The following is an 18,094-nucleotide window of genomic DNA, read 5'->3' as shown; positions in this document are numbered from 1 at the left end:
TTTGGTTAGGAATCAATCACTATCCCTGGACGCATTGATTGTGCATCCAGGGAGAGTGTTTTCTAACCGCATGTAATCATATCACATATCACTACATGCGGTGTGCAGGGGTTTACATGCAGCTGCTGTCACCTGATTATTAACTTGAATGGGTGCTGCATGTAAACACCAGATTAGTGATTCCTGCTGCAGGAAAACGCAAGTTCCTGACACAAGAATCCATAATTGCACCTAAACTTACAGATATGAATAGGGCTTTATTGTGTGTGTATTGGTGTCTGTAGTACCATACCGGATATAGTTAAATTTTATTTTGAAGTATGAAAATTGCCAAGCATCCCCCATGGGAGAAAAAGAAAATTGTTGAGTGGCCCCCGAGTGAATGGAGTTTGAAACCCCTGCTCTATAAAATATAAGTTGTGTTATATTCACAGGCAGGTGTCTTTCACCTGATACATCCTTGTTCTCTGAGAAGCTGTCAAAAGGTTATATGAAAGGTTATTCCATGTAAAACAGTATTTGCAAAGTTATGGATTGTGAGAATACTTCTCTGAAATCAAAATTCAACAGCTATTTTGTTTTTAATTTAACAAGGATATAAAATATCACAAATGCATCACTGATTTACATATTTGAGGCAAGAATTAATAGCAAAGATTAAGTATCCTGAAATGCTATCTGTTCTCCGGTTATGTCAGAACAGTTTGCATTCAGTTTAAAATGTGAGCATATCACAAGAGTGATGAGCACAATTGTTGGATCAAATCACTGGCAAGACCCCGTACTGAAAAATATAGGATAACGTTGATCATTAAATAATAAGTTCCACATGATTAGTCGCTTTATAGTATACGAGTAAATACTGTGACCAAAGTAATGACCACAAGAATAAATGATCAATAACTACCGCTGGGCATTCAAGCATTTACAGCTTCAGGTTTTTTGCATTATAAATACCACACATATCAATGTCTACTATTTATGCATTTTTCACATTTTCATAGACGATCATTCCCTAGTCCTGTTGTTTGAAATGTCATTGGACCTGGGGAAGAAAACAATCAGCCTGTTTGAATTTTAACTGATTTTCAAAATTACCTCCAACATAACATCAGAGCCAGAGGGCCACCTAGGTACAAAGTGATGCAAGCATCCATATAAGGCTCCATTCACACCTGAGCGTGTGCCTTCCAGCATGTTTTTTGCATGGTTTAACATGTGTTCATACACGCGGACAAAAACTTACACATTTTAATAGATGTGCGTTTTTCCATGCGTTTGCCACTACAACCACAATCAGAACGCGCAGCAATGGCCAAGAAAATTGCACATTAATCTTTTCTTGTTCTGCAAGTTTTTGTCCGCGTGTACGAACACACAGGTGTGAATGTATCACATTGGAATGCATTGACTTTTGTGTTTTGCCTGTATCTATATTAGCGGAAACGTACATTAAAGACTCAGGTGTGAACCGGGCCCTAAGTGCTAGTCAGCTAATGTTTTTTTAAAGGAATGCACATCTGGCTGCCATAAGTCGTGTATGGCCAGCTTGATACCCAAGTATTAACATTTTCCATACCATGCACATTTCTTACTTTGAATTAGGGTTCATAGCAGGGTGAATAGAAATAGATGGAGGAGGTGGTGAAATTCTGGGAGGCACATCATATTCTTCCATTAAAACATTTGATAAAACCTGAGGGAATAGAATAATATTTACATTAGTATACCTGGAAATACATGAAAAAAAAAGCTAACAAACCATTTTCCATTATTTATAGGTGATGTTCCAGTAAAAATATTACTGTAATCAAGACAATTAAACACGATCATATGGTTAAAGTGTTGTTTTCGCCTCCTGAGAGCAGATTAATCAGTGTCATATTTATTAACAATTGTGTTCAAGGTTTTGAAAGTATATTTTCAGCCCCAGCAGAAGTGTTCTGGTTTCCCCCATAGGTATTTGGCAATTGCACACCACTGTCTACCGAATGCCTGTGCAGAAGTAGCGTTCCAGGTGTTAAAATCCATTGTGATGAGCAATTACATGGATGCTGCAACAGGATGTGCAATGAACACCACACATTTCCAAGGCTAATTATTTACTATAACGTTCCTAAGTTGGATTTGCCTTGTGTAACTTGAGCTAGGGCAGCTAAATTGAACCAAATGTAGTCCACTTATAAATACAAATTTTAGATTGTAAGCTCTCAGGGGCAGGGCCCTCCTTACCATCTTGTTTTGGATTGTATTGTATGTCTTCCTAATATTGTAAAGCTCAAACTGTTGGCGCTATATAAATCCTGTATAATAATTAAAAATAAAAGACTAAAAAAATGTTTTAAAAAATTACCTCAGCTTGCCTTCTAAATCTTTCAAACCAGAGGCACGTTCAGTTCCTTAGCCAAGCGCTAAGTAGCTGTTCTGTAGCACTTTAGTTCGCTGCAGAAGCTTCAATGAACGCTTTGGCTGCACAGTGCTAAGCAAAATGGCAGAAGATAATAATTTTGACTAATAAATACAATTTTTTATTTAATATTTGGTGTGCTTGTCCACCAAAATATTAATTGGTTTCCTCCATCGGGGTTCAGGTACCTTTCTACAGCACTGCCAGGTGTGACCAAAGTTAAAATGGCTGCTGGTGCTCTGTCCTTGCCTTCTCTGTCACACCCCGCACTCTGGATCCACATTCACTTTCGCTGCGAGTGCCAAGTTAGCAGTGCGGAGCGTTGACTTGCAGCAGAGCGTTCAGCGGTGGTGTTCTAACTCCGTACTCGCAGCAGCTGTGCAACTGAACACACCTCAGGTGGTATCTTGTGCTGCACTGCTGCCACCTGGGAGAGCTGGGCAATCAAAATGCTGCAAGAATGAACCTCAGCCAATTACAAACTTGCATTCTCGTGCATGTTGAACGCTAAGTCCTCTTGGGAGGTATGGAAACATCACCTGCAACTACGAGAAGCCAGGCTAAGGCAGGTGCTTTAAATCACCCCTTCTGTATCTTTTGGTAAACGAGTAAGTGTGCCAGAAACCTTTAATAAAATTTACATTCTTACCCTTACACTTTCTGAAGGTAAATCATGATGTTTATGTTGTTTGTGCATAAACCTGCCATCCGAACTCAAGTGTCTCATGTGTCTTCCATTAAAAATAGAATTAGCTGTCTTTCCAAGTTTAGGGGAACGGTCATGTGCAATATGACATGCAGTTAAATGACTGGCACCAGAAACGTCTCTTGGGGACCAGGCTTCAAGGGGCATTGGCTGGTCTCTACAAGGCACATTTTCCACATGATGTATGTGTCTACATGTTCTGCTGTCTGGTGGGATTGGAGGCGGTCTCTCTGGCGGAGGCGGTGGTTCTCTTAAAGGAGGTGGAGGAGCTGGAAGTGGTTTATCCTGCTTTCGAACCATACATGGAGAAGACTACAATGATACAAAATACACATTAGAAAGTTGTTACAATGCGAACAAACTTTTTTGTCATGTCAAGTCATATTGTGTTAAGCCATTGAAGCATCTACATGAGCCTAGAGGAAAGGTTCAGTGATGGTAGCTAAATAAAAACAAATATTCAAACTCCCACACTAACTCTGCAGAAGAACTGCATATACTAGGCACAGTCAGAGCCAATACACGTACACATATATTTTTATAAATGCAGATAACGAGTACCATTTGGTTTGGTACCATCCTCCTCTGTACAGGAAGAGAGGGCAGTGATGACTTTATCAATCTATCATTATCTGGTAATCTGGTTCTATTTCATGACAGGACTGTATGAGACTCAGAACTGGCAAAAGAGAATAAAACATTAATTGGCAGATTAAACGGTATACATTAGGGATGCACTGATACCGATACCAGTATCGGAGCCGATACAGAGTATTTGGGCGAGTACTCAAATGCTCCGATGCCTAGCCCGATACTTTCTGCATCAGGAAGCCGGGCAGCGCGGCCACGCCCAAATGCTCGGATGCCTAGCCCGATACTTCCTGTATCAGGAAGGCGGGCATTCCCGCCTCCATCGTCACTTGTGATGAGAGAGCATGGAGCCGACTTCCCGGCCAATCAAGAAGCCGAGCAGCGTGTAATGACGCGGTGCCCAGCTTCCTGATTGGTCGGGAAGCTGGCCAAATCAGGACGCCGAGCGCCATGTAATGACGCAGCGCCCGGCTTTCCGATTGGACGAGGGAGCATGGAGCCAGCTTCCCGGCCAATCAGGAAGCAGGGCGCCGCATCATTACACAACAAAATATCGGTACTCGTACTCAGTACCAAAATATCGGTATCGGTGCATCCCTAGTATCCATATATGTATTTCAACCATGTATATGGCCACTTGCCTGCAGTTCAGCTTTAAAGTAAGCCTATTAAAAGAAAAAAGGGATGCTCTTAAGAGAAACCAGATATATCTTAAACTTCAGATGCAAACACCAGCTTCCCGACAGTTGCAACATGCATGGTCTCAAGATAGAATTTGTGCAGAACATTCTGGGGGAAAAATGCAGTTGGTGTTTCGGAAATCAGTGTGAATAAATTACAGAATGATATGCGCACCTTACTTATGTTTACGTCACTATGTTGCCCAGAAACGTTGGCTGTTTGACACATGTGACAATTGAATAAAAAGTGCTTTACTTCTTGCACATATCATCGAGTGCTGGCGACTTCTATTATGGACTGTATCTGACACGGCGCCATCCGTGTTGTCACTTCAAGCACCAACCTCTTACTCAAGGTCTGTACGCTGTATGGAGTGTAGATGATTTTGTATTATCCCTTACTTATTTTAGACACATTGGTTACTGTTGATATGTTTACTAAATTAAATAGTCTCTTTATACAAACAAAAAGCTGGACTGTAGAAAATTTACCTTTGGTGACCCTGTTGGACTGGCACAAGGTGAGCGTGCTCCTCCTTTCTGAATAAGATCTAGTCGAGGAGGAACCGGTGGAAGGTTCAGATGTGGCACTAATAGATCAGGCGTTGTTTTTTTCCTTTGTGAAAGTGGAGAAGAACCTGGTGAGGTCACTGGTGAATTCTGTCTATCAATCATCTAAAGAGCAAAAAAAATAAATATATTAACTATGTGGAAGAAAATGGAGAGAAAGGCAGGGGGAGAAGGAATAAGAAATCACAAATCCTGGGAATCTGTGCCCAATAATGGAAGCAGTCAAAACTGATGGAGTGCACAATACTGTGAGTGCTAGAAGACAGCCAGACACTTGAGAATATCAGCAGCCCTGGATATTGGAGGGGCAGCTGCAGCAGGGAGCTGCTAGAACCGAGATGTCACTTTCAGTGAGATCCACACAGGTAATGTGGACCTGTTCACCTCTTCAAGCCCCATTCCCCCCTAAATGGTGCCATTGCCTCACTCATCTTAGTGGTTTCTATCCCATAGAGTTCCAATGTTATCTCTCACCAAAGCCCCCTTTGTCCCACCCCAATACATTGTCAATGTTTCTAATTGCCTATTTTTTATCCACACCAACTGATCCTAGATGTCTTCTGCCCATCCCACTCCAGGATTACTGAACCCTAATGTCTCCTTTCCCATCCAATTTTAGCAACATGGATTCCCGCTGCTTGGTGTCCCATCATACTGCCTCTTATCCCAATCTGCTCAACTTTACTGATCGCTGATGCCTTCTTTTCCACCTCAATGAACCCTCCTACTCCTGTGTACCATGCCACTCACTCCTGCTACATCCAGCTCCGCTATCACTAATGCCCACTACACCCTGCGTCATCCTGCATGGTCATCATAGACCCCTACTGCATTATTTCCCATCACACTGCCATAACTTATCCTAACAGCCTCCTGTCCCACCTCACTCTGCCATTACTGATCTCCACTGCCTCTAGCCCAGCCACTCTCCAATTTCTCCAATTCTGCTGCCTAATGAGCCTCCTACCACATCAGTAAAATCACTCTCTTCTGTCCCAGCCTGCTACACTATCTCCGATTTCCACTTACTCATACATGAACTTACTTCACCATCCCAAATATACACTTTTGCTGGATTCTGCAAGGAAGCCAGAAATCAGGTACCTCATACATGCAGCAGCCGGCTACGGCCAAATTTCAGGCCATTCTGAACAGACAAAGCTCCAACACTCCAGTGTCACTTTAAAATGTACTACAAAAACACCACCAGAAAAGTATAGGTACTGTAGAAAGCATCTCTGACTGATGCTGGTGCTCAGATCATTGCCATCTTCAAGCGCTAAGGTCATCGAAAAATCTTCTACATCTAACACACTTGTGAGTGTGGTGGATGTCTGGCCCCCCAATGCAAGCTGTAGTTCCATCTCCTGACCATTACGTCACTACAGGACACAGTTATGCAACCAAGAATGCAATATAACTAAATAAAATAAAACTCACTTGGAAAACAATGGTTTAAACAGGTATAAGTAGTGTTAGATAACTGTATAAGAAACATTTTCAAATGTTTTACATTAAACAAGAAAATGGTTGTAAGTCGACAGCTCAAGCAAACAAAAGGGGGGGAAGGAAACTAAAAATAAAACATTTCCTTCATAAGTTTAATACCACAGCCTCAGTATAAACTGTAAAACTATGTTGAATTATTGTGACATTTACCATGAGGAATATTGTCAATAGCATTATCCCACATAACCAGTTTACAAACCTCTATTGCAACAGCCATCACTTCAAACCACATGTTTCCATTAGGAAACAATCTGTAATACAAACTGATAAATCTCTAAAGTTTGGCATACCAAACACTGTTCATATACATGGCACTACACACAAACCAGGTCACAAATGACAGTGAATTAACTGCAACATTACGGACTTTGCTCTAGAAAATGTTGCAGAAAATAACATTTGTTAACACTATTAATAAAGATGAATGCTAAACTCTGTTAAAGCTGAATTCTAGCCAGAAAATGCTTCATGTAAATGTATTGCTCAGTACATGTATTCCACAAGGAATATAAATCCACTTGGGGAGCACCAAACATCTTTGGAAACCTAGGTATTACTATATAAAAAGGTAGCAGTGGCATTATCTCTGTGCTAAACATAATCTGTGCATGGAGTAGAGCTGTGGGAGAGATGCAGCATGCCCACCCACGACAGGCTTTCTACAGATAACTATAAGAGGCTGAGATAGGACCAACCACTCTGCACAAGGAGAGAGCATCTGTGACTGGTCTTTATAACAGAAAGCTCCTGCACAGAGATACATTTTTATAATGAATCACTGCACACATCTGGAAGAAATATATAAAGCACACCAAGATTCAAGTAAAAAATACAATTGTCTCTTATATTTAGAAAATATTCGCTTACCCCAGAGTTCAGCTTATAAGTTGCAGAATACAGGATTAGTTATCTTTAAAGCTATAATGAACCATAGTATCTTATTTTTTTAAATAGCTATAGAGCAGACAGCAGGGAAATTACTGCAATACCACTTACTTTAGGTTTGAAAGGCCCAGTGCTACATCAATCAATGAAGAAATTTATGTTAGTAAAGGCAAACCTATGTCCCATTACAGCAAAACTAGACAATTCATAAGCTTTAGTGAATCTATAGCTTCAAGTGAACATGGTCATATAAAAAAAAACTATACTGGCATTCCTAATGATGGAATTGTAAAGGCTGTAATTATATTTGGCATGATATGGAAATGATCATTTCTGTTGCATTACTGGGTCCCTTTTGCTTCTGCGTTCCACAACAGTTAGATGGTCTGCTATAGTTATGCCCTTCACTGATTACCTTCCATTGTGCTTTTTGGAACACATGGAACCAATCAAATCATTCCCTGCCCTGTATGTTGTGGTGGATTAAAAAAGAAAATCCATGCAAATACAAGGAAAATACAAATTTACAGGACATATGTGCCTTGTAACAACCAAGGTTAATGTTGGTTCTGTGTTCCAATGAATGCGATGCTATGCCACAAACCTTTATATAAAACTACCACAAACGCACATATTTGGGATATAAAAATGAAAAGTAACAGTCTTTACCTTCCTCACAGAGGCCAGTCTGTTCATTATCAAGCATTCTTCCCTCTCATCCTCCTCATCGAAATCCAGTATTGGAGTACCTAAACTGTCTAGACTGCAGATCCTGTTCTCGTCTCTTGGATCAAAAGGATCAACTATAATTGGTTCAGTGCCCTTGATTTCACATCGACAGAAAGGACAGCCTTGACCATCGGATTCCTATGAAGAAGCACAAGAAAATAGGATGAAATAGCCAATAGTTGCGCTCTGACTTAAATTTCATTGTGTATTCAATTAAAACTAAAAGAAGCTGGTTTCCTGAAAATGAGGCTTGCACACAAGCATTTAAACATGTATGTGCAAACAAGAGGCAGTCTTTTTACAACGCAATTTTGGATAAAATTTTGATTAAGCAAACAAGAAGAGTCATCGAAAAATTTTAATACCATGAAAAAGCAGATCAGGGCCAGTCACACCACAATTCAATGCATGTCAACGCATGCACTTTAACGTGTTAGGCAGCTCTTTCATTTTGTAAAAGGTGGTCAATGCAGCAAATTTCAGTTATGTAAGATATTTGTAGAGGTAGAAAAGGAAGTCCAACACAAACGGTTCAGTGGTGTTATATGTTGCCCAAGCAATGTGGCTTCCTGAAGTTTAGGACCTCCGGTAGAATACAATTTCCTGTACAATTTACTTGGTCTCCACACTGCCTGAACACCTTTGTAACAAAATTACTTTACTTTGTTTCCACAATTATTTCAAATTCTAAGCTTACCTAAACATGCAATAGCTCCAGATTTTTGCATACTACAGGTCAGTCATCAGACCTGGGTCTGTAGCTCTCCAACTGCGGCAGTTTGCCCCATATTGGCACTATATGTCCATTAACGTTTGCTATAAGCAGGTAAGAATTTGGCATTGTGCAAAGTATAGTACGGACTGGCCAGAGAGGGAGCACGTTAATGCAGGTGGCCACCTTGAACCTGTATTGCAATATATGCAAACCAAGAATCTTTGTTTCTAATCAAAGGTTTTCTGGAAATATGTAAGTGTGAATAGCTTTGTGCACAGGGTTAATTCAGAATCTTCTGTCTAACCATCTAAAACACACATTTCAAAAGCATGAAATAGAGCACTGCCTCAAATGCAGAGAGATAAGAGCTAAATTTGTGTCAACCACGTTTTCACTGCCTCTTCTTTTTGATTTAAACAAGAACTTCGGGCAAAACATTTATTAACCCTTGCAGTGGGGCTACCCCCCGTACTGCAAGGGTTAACTGCTTGGTTTTGTCTAGGTCAGAGGTAGGCAACCTTGCCTCTCCAGCTGTGCTGGAACTACAAATCCCATAAGGCATTGCAAGCCACAGGCATGACTCCCAGAGGCAGAAGCATGATGGGATTTGTAGTATCAGCACAGCTGGAGAGCTAAGGTTGCCAAGGTCTAGGTGCATTAAATAAAAAGTTATACTCACACGAGCCACTGAGCCGCCTCCCTGCTTCTCTACTTCTACACTGCAGCACCGGAATGTTCCTCAGCGTCCTCAAGTCTATACACGGTATATAGAACGTGATGATTTATATGACCTTAGACCACTGCAGAGGAGGGGAAGAGAGGCTGGAAGGACAGGTCTAAGAACAAACCAGGTCTGCAGTTCAGGTGAATATAGCCATTTTTTTTAAGCACCTAGACAAAAACAAGCAGTGAACCCTTGCAGTGCAGGGGCAACCCCACTGCAAGGGTTAATAAAAGTTTTGCCCAGAGTTCTTTAAAAACGAATGCACATGGCCTCCGCCGACTTAAATTTCAGCTGGTATGCAGGGTACACAATTGAATGTAAAACAAATGTTTCTGCTTATTTTGCAAGTCACAGTTTACAAATGGGCGACATATTTCGGATTTGCCTGCATTTCTGCGTTTGAATGTACAATGCCAAAAATACAATAGGGTAAATCAGCAAGCTGCAGGAGTTATTTTAACAGTGTTTGTTCATTTATCTTACTATGTTCGGTTCAGATGAATACTGCATAGGTGGGCAATCTATTTTTCTAGGTGAAATTGTTTTTATTTCTCTCCAATATTTACTTAGCCAAAAGCCACGGCAATCAGCAATCAAATGCGAGATATAAATACTGCAAAAATTGATAATATGCAGGTAACTTAACAAAGTTGTACAACAAAACCTCTACTGAATTCATCCGATCATTCTTGACCATAAAAATTATCAAACACACAATAATGAGAATACTGTATAAACTATGACTTTGTGAACTGGCCATCAAGGCTTTTGTGCATCATTTATTATACAGTGTAACCTCTCCAGGTCTGTTTTCTACGTTGTTTTAAAGATAGCTCAATAATGCATAATATTTCTTGTCTATTGAACTATGATTGTAAAGAAAGGCAAAATCCCAGCTTACTGCTGCCATAACTTTGTCAATGCATGATTAAACACAGCAGCGGCCTAATGATCATCCCGGTCACAAGATCCCAGTCTGACATCAATTAAGTATCAGCTTAGGCCGCCGCACTATCACATGCTTCCTAGCTAAATTGAGAGTTGAAAGACAGTAATCGGATGAACTTTAATATCCCTACACATTCAGAATTTGCCATTGCGTTTGGGATGAACCACTTCCTCTGTTTATGGTGGTCTTTACTAGCCATGGACTGTTGAACAGAGCAGCTGTTCAACAGAAACCATATGGAAAAGCTCTGAAATCTATGGCTAAGGCCTAATAAAAATAAGCCATATTACTCATTTTACTGCCACTTATAAAGATGAAAGCTAAAGAATTAGAAGAAGGCATCTTTTACACATGCAACCCGAGAGGCATATGACACAGTTCATAGTCACAGAAGCACCATACCAATGGAGCTATTCAAAAAGTGATGCATGCAGCACACATGTGGGCACATTCATTTATAGTAAAGACACAAACACTGGACACAGTCTATAGAGGTTATGAGCCGCAGCACATGGCAGCCAGTCAGTGCTAGTCAATACATGTATTGCCAGCAAACCTCATCTGTTGCTCTGGATTGTCTGGGTAGTTGCTAACAGCTTAAAAAATGGGTGTGATATAGTCTGAATATCTCTCAATGTATTGTGCCACTACACATTTATCGATGCAAACCATATAAACTACTGTAGTCATCCTGCCCTATATTAATATGCTGCGAGCATGACTTTAATGAGTTAATTCCTTACAGAAAAATTAAATACAAGCTGCCATTACCTGCTATACAGTAAGAGAATGACCATGTGTCTCTTTGTAGACCATCAATGTGTAACCACTCTAAGGCTCAGTTCACACATTAGCGGTGAAACGCGGTAAACAAAAAAAATAAATCTTTACCAATGTGTGTTGTTCACACTAGGGCAACGTCTGCGTGATACGAAACCGCGTGTCCCGCAAAAAGTCCAAGCACAATTTTCTGGGCGGAATCCGCGCACGTTACAGTTTGCACATTTTCGGCCCACGCGGTTTTCCATGCATGTGTGAATTGAGCCTAAGGGCATGCATCAACGTTCTTTTGTTTGCGTCAAGTCATACAAGTCTATGGGAATGTCTTGCAGGTCAGAAGGCGGTGAACTGCAGGTCAAACATTGACAGGACAGGAAACTGCAGCAGCTACAGCTCTCGGACCGAACGCCAAAAATACAGGTGTATTTTACACTGTATGAAAATACACTCATTTGTTCTGCAAGACGCTCGTCTGCATGAGACCTTAGAAATCAACTGAAACCCAACTTGAGTCTTTGTTGTGTTCTTTAAAAATGAATTTCTTCACTGTACGAGCAGTTTGAGAGATCGGGGACGACTTGTTTTAAAGGTTCTTTTTTTGTTTTGTTTTGTTACCGCTTGTTAAGAAATATAAATGTCCATAGTCTGGGCACAAGTGCACTTTAAAGAGAAAGCTCCAGGAATCTAAAAAGTTAACCCTTGCAGTGGAGCTACCCCCGCACTACAAGGGTTAACTTCTCGTTTTGGTCTAGGGGCTCAAATTTAAATCAATATACTAACTTGATCCTCGGTCCGACCTGGACCGAGGATCAGGGAGAGAGGTGAACAGGGAGAGAGGTGAGCACTCACCGCTGCAGTACCGAGGATCAGGCAAGTACATCTTCTGTATATGGCCCCTAGAACAAACCATGCAGTTCTTTTTTTTTTGACGGTAATACCCTCATCACTTAAAGCTGAGTTAACAGTCTTGACAGGGTGGATGAAGAAAGAGAAGGGTTGAAATAATACCATTCCCAGAGAATATATTACTCCAGATGCCCTTTACTGTTGCTCATACAATCAAAAGCCTAGGCATTTTATATCATGATTTGTGATGAATTGGAGGGACTGAATTCAGACTCTTCATGTATTCACCACAGAAAATCTGTTAATACTTTTGAGTACAGGTGCAGTTCAGCAACTAAACAATAACAGCCAAATAAAGGGACCTTGTGCCCAAAAAGTTTTAAATGATTTTGTCTGTAGTTGGCTACTACATATTTTATTCAAAGGTTTGTTTTTTTTTACTTTCACAGCCCTGATATCTGCTCAGAAGATTAGGGGCATCAATTAACTTGCATTTGTTTGAAAAACAATTTGATGTACTGCACAAGTTAATATTTCCAAAATAATGTGAAATACACCAACGAGAGCAGAAAGGGGAATGCTGGGTCTGTACTTATATATACATTAACAACGTAAGCCATAAAATAACCTGATCATGAAAACATACATTTTTATGTACAAATCCATCTTTCTCCCCCCCCCCTGGACAGTAAGGGACTGTGGGAGACAGATTTGATGTTATTAGTATTTTGGCACCACTGCTTTGTCTGGTGATCTCTGCAGGTGAGGTGTTCAGCTCCCAGCACCTTTGCTGTGACCACAGACTTGACAGCCTAACCACATGTATGAAGTGCACATATATGCAAACACATTCAAGTACATGCTTCCACAGGTGGAAGTAAAAGATTGATGCAGATCTGGGAGTGCATAGCAAATCAGGGCACAGATATATGGTGGCTATTAAAGAGTTAAACGTCAAGATATTTCACCATCATGGCTTTTTCAGGTCATGAACCATGGAGCTGTGTAGGCGAAATGCATTGCTAATGTTTGCCTAATAAATTCAGAAGATCATAGAAGTGCTTTAACACTGTATCCTGTCTGGATTCATTTTACTGACTCATTGTTCCAGCGACCATAGTGCTACATGAAAGACTTTAATTTCAAACAAGGGCAAACATGATGAGATTTCTGTCCTATATGTAATTTTAATAACAATTTATCATATATACCCATAAATCAGACAAAAGGCATATCCATATACAATGATCATCACTTCAATTCCTGAACTATACCTGTGTACGGTTTAAGCAAAAAATACTACCAAAAACTGAATGTTGTATTTAACACTTTCCCTGCCAGAGCCATGCACATTTTAGGTTTGAAGATTACCTAACCCCCCACCCCCAAGAATATATTTCCTGAAAGCAGAAACCCTGTAGAATGAAATGATGCCAGTTGCAAGTTAATTTTAGTACATGTAAACACAAAATATTACCCAATGTTTTTGGTAAAATAGAAAAGATAAGGTTGCACCGAGTAAATACAGAGCACGTTTTACTGAGCCGACCTGTGACAGTCTCATTGTCGCAGGTCGGCTAGAACTATGAGGTGAGTGAAAATCACTCACCTCATAGTTCTCCTTTAACCGTCAACCACGTAAAATGGCGGAAAACTATGGCATACAAAACGGTCTATTGGTGACACTTAAAACCTTTTACAGGCCATCAATTTAGAGCCAACCTTGAATAATGGCTCTCACTACAATGTACACAGTGATACCTAATGTAACGTGCAATTGGTATCTTCGTGCATAGGCGCACCCCATGTATGCTAGCGTTACTTTGTGTGTGTATGCAGGATTCCCTATCCCCGTCAATTCTGACGTTTTCCCAATGTCTGACCTATCGCTGTTGCCTTTGATGAAGCTTCTGGGAAGCTTTGTGATTAAGTACCTTCCAATGGTGGTCAGAGTGTACTGCACCTTGATGATGATCAGAATTAACTGGCTGAGGCACTGCTTGGTCTACTGGAGAAATTGGGTTTTGGGGTTAAATCCAGAGGGTTAAATGTAGCCCTCCTTTTTCCTTTACCAAAAAAAGTCTATTTTTTCTTAAGTGTTTCCAAGAACCACCCACACTCCTTACGGTCTACAACCTTCCAGTGGTGGTGGTGCTCTGGTGATCACACGGATGGCGCCGTGCAAAGCTCAGACTAGCCTCAACAGGTCACCGATACACACACAGATGAATTCAATATCTCTTGGCTGAAGCTAGCGTTTCGGGACCTCGCAGGGACCCTTCTTCACTATGTCGCGCTGATGAAGGGTCCCTGCGAGGTCCTGAAAACGCTAGCTTCAGCTTCTAATGACATGCCGTGAAATTTTTCAATAAACATATCTAAGAGATATTGAATTCATCTGTGTATGTGCTGGTGACCTGTTGAGACTATTTTTCTTTAGGACTCGTTTGTCTGTTGGCCTTTCTGGCTGTTCTTGACAGGGCTTTATGTTTGCAATCATGTGTCATTTGTCTAGAAATCCTTTACTTTTGGCTGCCCATTTTTCCAGAATCTTCTCAAGCTCCAGGCCAAAAATAAACTTACAATCAAAGGGTAGGCCAGAGTCTACTCTCCTAAAGGCTATGTCTTCCGACCAGGTCTTCATCCATACGGTTTCTGCTGAGTAGAGAATTTGGAGTGATTATAACATTTTCCCTGCCAATGTCTGAGGTAGATGTGTTTGTGCTGTTTAAACGCAGATGTTTGGATTACAGGTGACCCATAATTATTGCAGATTGGGCTTGAATGCTGAGGCCCCTGCTTTCTAGGTCTTCTTTCTCTCCTTGAGGTTGGTCAGCTGGTCCAGATCATAAAAAATAGAGATCATATTTCTCAAACTATGGCTTAGAAGGTTTCCAATTTTGGACATTTGAATTGGAAAATCAAAACAGGAATCTATGTTTTAGTGCTTTTGGAAAACAATCTGTTTTCCTGTTCTCTCCAATTTTGAGGATGATGTTCTTTACATCTACCATCATGATTGTTAGACAGGGAAGAAATGAGCCTTGTTCTCTTCCAACCCTCTGCACAGTTGGTTTTCCATGGATCCGGCTTGCGCCTCCTCCCGTTTTCACTCTGTAGTTTAATTTAGCTCTTCTGAAGTTGACTGATATGAGAAGACCTCTTGTCCTACTTCCAGATCTCTGCGGTATCTTGGTTAGGCACCTTTGAAGGAGGTCTTGGTAGTGACAGGGAATTACTCTTTACTAATGCAGTAGCTGGGGGCTGCCTAAATTGTTTTCAGTACAGACCGGAATTAGTGGAACGTGAATGAAAATTGTGAACTTAGAGTAACCATCAGATCTTTAACTACTAAAGGGTGTTTCTGACCCCAAAGCGTAGCATTTTCCAGGAGCTTGATAGCCTGGCTCTGCAGCTTCCAAATTTTGTTCTTGGTTTCTGAGGATGGTTTTGTCTTGCCCTTTGTCCTTAGTTTTGGTCTCCAAGACACAAGACAGAGGTGCCAAACCGGAGTAACATTTGCCGGTCCACAGCCACTGAATAGAGGTGAAAGGCACCCAAAGCTGCCCCAGCCCGAAGAAATCCTTGTGGACTAGACCCCCATTATTCAGAAACAAACAGGAAAGAAAACAAAACAGCTCCAAGTCACACAGAAACACCTCAAAGAGGGCAGAACATCTGTTAACTCATGACCGTGGTATTGATGCCTTGCTCTGCAGCTGCTGCAGCCTTGTGGTCCTCCATCACCAAGGGCTCAGAGTGCTAAAATTCTGGATCTGGCCTCTCTGCGCAAGATAATAGCCTGAAATGTCTTCCAGGCCCTTTGGACTGACACCTGCAGCTGACCACTATAGGAAAAAAATAAAATAAACTGGGAGCTAGTGTGTGTGCTGGTAGACAGTAAACATAAGAACTGATGTTGCTGGCTCACGGTAGCCCTTTTAAATGGTCTAGTCTTGTGTTGCTAGTTCTCTAGTTAACCATCCCAGAGGATGATTGGGAAATAAAATTCTTTAATTTCTCTATACTGGCTGTGTATATTTAAAAGGTGCATTGAATGTACCCTGAAAGCAAAATGAAACCAAAGGCCAACTGCACCTTTGTGTTAAAAATCAATACTGTAATGTGACTAGCACACAATAAAAATGCTATATTTTATTTTTTTTCCCCACAAACTAAGAATTTTGTAACACTCTACCTAACTTAGCTGTTGCTAAAATCACCAACAGGTGGTGGCCGCTTATAGCTTTACTCAACGGCCCATGAACCCATAAATCAGTACACAGAAAAATACCATCCTATACGTTACAAGTCCTAGCATTCAATGCATCTAAGGGAACTTACTCCTGCCATCTCACACTTGTTTATTCTGCCAAACTGTTTAGTGGACATGCTGAGAAGCCGATTGGTGAGCATGTTAAGGAGATTGGAAGCATTTTAAAGCTCACAATTCTACCTCAGCAGCACTGCACGGAAGAGCAATACGCATACCTCTGGCATTACACACTCGAGTGTAGCGGACAATACCCAGTCAGCAAGTAATCCTCCTAATAATGCCTTAATCATCCTTTCTTCTTTGAAGCTGACAATACCCAGGAACCAAGCAAGATTTTGATAATGTTCAAGTTTTAGCAAATCGGCTCACCATGTTTGTTCCGTCCACCTATTAGCTGAATGGTTGAAACTTGAACATTAGCAAAATCATCTTCTGTCAGCAATATTATTTCAGTTCTTTTCCTACATGAGACTTATAACATTTGTACTTTATATCTATAGATGGATTACTAGTTACGTAAATCTATTACTAGTTAAAACATAGTTTTTAAATACTGTAAATAGTAGATTCATTCAATGGAAAACACTGCCAGTAAAATAAAGTCTAATAAAAACAAAAAACACAACAATATACATATCACTACAGTATCACTTATGTCAAACTTATTGCCAGATCAATAGACTTAAAAAGGGAAATTTGAAAATTGCTTTGATCATAAAGGTAAGCAGCTGGAGAGCTGAAAAGATTAAAGAGGTGCTTTCATGTGGAATGAAATATCAGCCAAAATATGTTCAAGGCAAATGTTTCTCAAACTTGGAAAATTAAAGCTTTAGATATTTTTCCCCCCATTTTAAGCGCATGCATGTCAAGTAATAATAGGCAAGAGCAACAAAAGGTACTAATGCCATAAAAAGACATCACAGTTATGGTCTTAATGCTTTCATCATCCTTTCTCCCAAGAAGGCTAGAGCCAACTGTGTTCAGGCATCTACTTCCTGAGCCAATACGCTGGCCCATAGATGACACAATCATTTAACTCCATAGGCTTAAGCAGTAGCCTTTATGCTCATTCTTGTAGTTCGTCTGAGAGAACGTGGCAGAAAATGACAAAGTACTGTCTATCTGATCATTTTGCAAGGGACAAAAGGGGAAATGCTTCCTTCTACCTGCAGCAAACCAATTACATCGTTCTCCAAGATTCGGGGATGTGGAATTCCTATCACCCAACGCCCGGGACATGCAGTTCTACATTTAGCCCTGCTTCAGGCAAACAGCAGGGCTAAATGTAGAGGGAGAGCCATTTTGTACAAGTGATCTTGATTGACTATACAGCCGCCCACTGTGTCACTGCCAACCGACTCTCTCCCTGCCCACTGGCTCCCTCCTCGCCATGGTCTTTCGGGTCCCCTGCTCTTCTGGCACATTAGATTAGGATGGAGATTGGGGAGCAGACCGGAGAACGTCGGAGATGAGAGAGCTGCACTCGCAGCCTTCCCATCTCAGTATTGTTCTAGAACTCCTGTATTGTAGGTGACAGGTTCAATAAAGAGGACTTGTCACCTCTGAATACTAATCACACAGGGCCTGTTAGCTCTTGTGCGATAGCAATAAAATTAAGTGAAAAAATAAATAAAGTGTAAAAAATAATAAAATAAATTTAAAAAAAAAATGTAAAAGTAAAAAGAATAAGATAAATAAAAAAAGTAAATGAATAAACATAAAAAAAA

At 40.6% G+C, this 18,094-nt stretch overlaps 1 protein-coding gene across 4 annotated transcripts in view; it reads right to left on the bottom strand.

Moving 5' to 3' along the window:
- CBLB (Cbl proto-oncogene B) overlaps window positions 1–18,094 on the bottom strand; it is a 180,085-nt gene that overhangs the window by 50,754 nt on the left and 111,237 nt on the right. For all 4 annotated transcript variants that reach the window (XM_018560027.1, XM_018560029.1, XM_018560028.1 and 1 more), the window contains exons 9-12: window positions 8,018–8,215; window positions 4,877–5,059; window positions 3,057–3,425; window positions 1,596–1,696 (exon numbers count right to left, since the gene is read on the bottom strand). In XM_018560027.1, the coding sequence (XP_018415529.1) occupies window positions 1,596–1,696; window positions 3,057–3,425; window positions 4,877–5,059; window positions 8,018–8,215 (851 nt within the window). The remainder of the gene's footprint in view (window positions 1–1,595; window positions 1,697–3,056; window positions 3,426–4,876; window positions 5,060–8,017; window positions 8,216–18,094) is intronic.

Source organism: Nanorana parkeri, unplaced genomic scaffold, assembly GCF_000935625.1.
Source record: "Nanorana parkeri isolate BGI_ZX_2015 unplaced genomic scaffold, ASM93562v1 scaffold427, whole genome shotgun sequence".
Lineage (NCBI taxonomy): Eukaryota > Metazoa > Chordata > Amphibia > Anura > Dicroglossidae > Nanorana > Nanorana parkeri.
This window is presented reverse-complemented; position numbering and strand designations above follow the sequence as displayed.